Source organism: Miscanthus floridulus, chromosome 11, assembly GCF_019320115.1.
Source record: "Miscanthus floridulus cultivar M001 chromosome 11, ASM1932011v1, whole genome shotgun sequence".
In the NCBI taxonomy this organism is placed as follows: Eukaryota; Viridiplantae; Streptophyta; class Magnoliopsida; order Poales; family Poaceae; genus Miscanthus; species Miscanthus floridulus.
In genome coordinates, this window is record NC_089590.1 from 92,209,588 (window position 1) to 92,214,284 (window position 4,697).

A 4,697-nucleotide genomic window follows, 5' to 3' on the forward strand; every position below is an offset into this window, starting at 1 on the left:
ATGAGGGAAGAGGGAATAGGACCTCAGAGCTCACCGGAACCTAGCCATCGCTGCGTCCCTCAGATCCAGAGGAGGAGGAGGAGGAGGGCTCAGATCTAGTGGAGGGGGAAAGAGGAGGAGTGCTCAGATCCAGAGGAGAACGACGAAGGAAGAGCGCTTAGATCCAGAGAAGGACCGACCTACCTCGTCGGAGCTGCCGACGTCGTCCTCATCTCTAGTGGGGGTCACAGAGGGAGGGAGGGGTGGCAGCAACCTGGCGCACGAGCGCGGTTTCCGTGGGGGCAGCCCAGAGAACAGCGTGTGGCGCGACAACGAGTGGATGTGGCAGAGTGGGAGGAGAGCGGACTGAGCGGAGCGAGCGAGTGGGCAGGGGGGGCACGGGATGGATGGGATAAGAAGTTGGTGGGCGCGCTCGGTCGAGTCGTCCATGTGCGGGCGGACGGGATAGACGCCGTACAGTATCATTATCGATAAAGAAAACGTGACTATACGCAAAAGAAGTATTGATAAACCCTTTGCTGATCGGCCCATAAATCCCAGCAGTAACTTTCTTCCACACGTTGTGGGCTCGCTGCAAACCGCGGCACCACGCGCTTGCGTCTCGGCCCATATAGCCCACAGGCACATCCTTCCTCCACGTATTGGCACGGCAGCGGCGCCGGAAAGCCGAACAAACCAGAAACGAGAGACCTCTGAGTTTCCAAACCCCTCCTCGACCTCGGCCTATCCTTTTCCTCCTCCGCTCCCAAACCTAGGGTTTTGCCCACCGCGGCGCCGCACCGCACGCACCGCAGCGCGATGGAGCCCACCTCGTCGGCGTCGATCGCGCGGCAGACGTGGGAGCTGGAGAACAACATCCCCGCGGCGGCCACCGACCCGGACGCGATGGACGCGATCTACCGCTACGACGACTCGGTGCAGGCGCGGGCGCAGCAGGAGAAGCCCTGGGCCAACGACCCGCACCACTTCCGCCGCACCAAGATCTCCGCGCTCGCGCTGCTCAAGATGGTCGTCCACGCCCGCGCCGGGGGCACCATCGAGGTCATGGGGCTCATGCAGGGCAAGTGCGAGGGCGACGCCATCATCGTCATGGACGCCTTTGCGCTCCCCGTCGAGGGCACCGAGACCAGGGTCAATGCCCAGGCCGACGCCTACGAGTACATGGTTGAGTACTCAACTATCAACAAGCAGGTGAGCCCTCCCGCTTATTCTGCTAACTGTAGTCAGTTCATTGCTATTTCCGATCTGACCGAACTATAAAGTAGCTACCAATGCGGTATGGTATCTATGTGTCTGTTTGCGTTACTTGCTTAGATGAAATTGACTTGCCATGGATTTCGGCAATGCTGCTTATCTGGAACTTATCTGCCTTAACTGTGCTAGCACCATATAGCCCTTGAATTAGTTGATTATTAACACAATAATGATAACTGACTTTGATTACTGAAAAATGCACGACTCCTACATGTTGCTGACGAACGAGCTGATATATTTTTTTTAAAAAACTTCATTATGTGGTCACACATGGAATATACAACATTCTTGAAATCTAAACTGAGCCATGTTTGTTCAGATTCATTACTTAATAATCAACAGAGAAAAACAGGTCTGTTGAATTTGAAGCCCATGTGTTCAAATTAGATGTACTGTACTGTGGTTTTCGAAGGAAGTAACTATTGTCAAACAGGAGTATGATAATTGATAATATTGCTGTCCAAATCTGGCATTTGATTGGATTTGTAACACATAAATTGCACAACTTTTTTTGATGCATTCTTCTTCGTTTTGTTGTTTTGATGTGTTACTCATAGTTTGCTATTGTCAAACTAGTATGATAGTACCATGCTGCCCAGATCCAGCATTTGATGGGCTTGTAACACGCACATTGCATTTTTTCTGCTATATCATTCTTTGGTTTGGTCGTCTTGATGTGTTAGTGTGTGTATTGGTAATTTTGGTAGAGGAGTAAAATAAAAGTAGGTTACATAAGACCGGTGGCAAACTATAGTCCTTTTCAGCTGTTTCTTAGTACACATTTAAACTTGTGGAAGTATGGAATGCATACTCTTTTCCTTTATATCTCTAATTCTCTGTTTGCCCACACCATTGTAGTGCCAAATTTGTTTGGGAAGTACCTTGAATTTAGTTAACACATTTTGTCATTCTCCAATTTATGTTAAATCTAACTTCATTTGTTACATTTCCATAGGCTGGAAGGTTGGAGAATGTGGTTGGCTGGTATCACTCACACCCTGGTTATGGATGCTGGCTGTCAGGAATCGACGTGTCAACTCAGATGCTTAATCAACAATTCACAGAACCATTCTTAGCTGTTGTGATAGACCCCACAAGGACTGTTTCTGCTGGTAAAGTGGAGATTGGAGCTTTTAGGACATACCCAAAAGATTACAAGCCACCAGATGAGCCTGTGTCTGAGTACCAGACTATTCCACTCAACAAGATAGAAGATTTTGGTGTCCATTGCAAATCGGTACCTTTCTCCCACTTCTTTGTTTGGCTCACATATGTGGTTTAGTTCTGTTCTAACTGGATTTTTGCAGTACTATGCTTTGGATATAACTTATTTCAAGTCATCCCTGGACTCTCACCTCCTTGATCTGCTCTGGAACAAATACTGGGTCAACACACTATCTTCATCACCACTTCTGGGCAACAGGGATTATGTTGCTGGACAGATCTTTGATTTAGGCAAGCATTTCATTTATGATGATATCCAGTTTCTATATTCAAATTATTATATTTGTTCTGTCCAGATAATATCTTGTACCATTTTACCCTTTGCAGCTGATAAACTAGAGCAAGCTGAAGGCCAGCTGGCACACAGTCGGTTTGGTGGTATGATTATGCCATCACAACGAAAGAAAGAGGTCAGTTTCTTCATCTGTGTTCTCTAAGCTAACTGGTGTGCCCATTGATGGCCAACACTTCTGTTTTGACCTTTACAAGGATGCTGCTGCTTAATTTTGCATGTCTATTACCATTTGTCACTCTACAATTTCTAGGTTTTTTTTTGCCCCTTCTATGTTATTTTCAATAAACCAATAATAATGGGTTTGTGTCTGCTAACAAGTGACTGAGTGGGCAAATAAATTAATGAATCGAGCTGCCGAAGCTCTATTGATCAAGTCCCTATGAAAAAAAGGCTGTTTCTATTTTATGCTTCAATTACACAGATACGCCAAAATATCTTGTGATGATGAACGTTTTGTTCAGTTACTTACTGTACTGGGAGGACACTTCAGACCAATCTGTTCAAGTCATAAAGTCGAGTCAGGCACGATTAGTTGGTTTTCTAGTTGACCCTAGTTCGTTAATAAGTCAGTTGTCTGTACCTGACTATAAATCGAATTAACCCATAGGCATTAATGTCTTGCATAGCATGGAATATAGACTAGAGAGAATCTCGAGAGCACAAAAAGATTGGGGCTAGCCGGCTGGGTCAAAAACTGAGCTTCCATGTGTGTATATTGACATAGAGATCTGACAAATGGTCCCTTAAATTTTGATATTTGCACAGCAGTGTATGTTATAGACGAAGGGTGGGCCTGGCGCAAGCGGTAGAGTCTTACCGCCTGTGACCGGAAGGTCCCGGGTTCGAGTCGCGGTCTCCTTGCATTGCACAGGCGAGGGTAAGGCTTGCCACTGACACCCTTCCCCAGACCCCGCATAGAGCGGGATCTCTCTGCACTGGTACGCCCTTTAGTGTATGTTATAGACCTTAATACAGCTCTTTTGTTTTATATATATGTTGTCCACTGCTGTCTTCAGCAAGAGGAGTCTCCACTGGCTAAGGTGACACGAGATAGCTCCAAAATCACAGCTGAGCAGGTTCATGGTCTCATGTCACAGGTGATCATTCCTTCTTCTTCTTTTTTTTTTAATTTTGTCTGACTCAAGATTAGGTTAACTCCATTTGGATCTTCGAATGTTGCCTTGATACTTGTGAGTTATGATGCCTTCAGGTCATAAAAGACATCCTCTTCAACTCTGTTCACCCGTCAAGCAAGGCAAGCACAAGTGCTCCAGATTCATCCGGTCCTGAGCCTATGGTTGAAGCCTAAGAGTTCCAGCGAAAGGCAACATTGAATATTTGTGTTATGCCATCACTAAGATAGTTGCAAGCATAGCTATCTGATTCAGAACGCGCAAAACAAGTTATATTTTGTGAAAACAGAATCATTATGTAATTATGAGTCGCCTTCATCTTGGGCTGCCACTGAGAGGGGATTGTGATTTAGGGCCTGTTTGGTTGCTGACGTGGAAAATTTTGCTTGGGCCAGGCAGCAATCTCAGGCATTGGATTTTGGAGGCCTGATGGTTGGATGTGGTTGCCTGGACAGGCAGGAGTTAGTTCACTAGGTTTCATGGCATGTAGATCACTATGTTGGTCTGCACGTTTATCTGGTTCATGGTGAAATATTTTGCTTCCATTATACTGTGATATATTAGAAATTATTAGTTGAAGACCTTGTGTTCGATCGCTATTCGAAGCTTTCATAACGATTTATCTTCTTATTTTAGATGTCATTATAGTTTGACTTAACGTTTAGTTATTGGAAGGGTCGCTTATGTTAATATGACTGATCGGGAATTTGAAGTTTTCATAACTAAAATTTCGATTTGCCATCTAGTTTTTTTTGTTTGATTTTCATATTCTCGTGTTGTATGTTATTATC

General features: G+C 45.4%; 1 protein-coding gene across 3 annotated transcripts; it reads left to right on the forward strand.

Annotated features, from left to right (window-relative positions):
* Positions 1-658: 658 nt before the first annotated feature.
* Positions 659-4,485, forward strand: LOC136493935 (COP9 signalosome complex subunit 5). 3 transcript variants are annotated; one of them, XR_010768455.1, is made up of 7 exons: positions 659-1,191; positions 2,210-2,491; positions 2,562-2,709; positions 2,806-2,888; positions 3,539-3,650; positions 3,790-3,870; positions 3,984-4,038. XR_010768455.1 is itself a non-coding variant. In XM_066490057.1 (6 exons), the coding sequence occupies exons 1-6, from the start codon at positions 799-801 to the stop codon at positions 4,080-4,082; spliced, it is 1,086 nt and encodes a 361-aa protein (XP_066346154.1). In that variant the 5' UTR covers positions 660-798; the 3' UTR covers positions 4,083-4,485. The 3 variants fall into 3 exon arrangements, 1 of the variants encoding a protein (XP_066346154.1); XR_010768456.1 differs by having other exon boundaries at positions 3,542-3,650; XM_066490057.1 differs by lacking the exon at positions 3,539-3,650 and having other exon boundaries at positions 660-1,191; positions 3,984-4,485.
* The last annotated feature ends 212 nt before the right edge of the window (positions 4,486-4,697 follow it).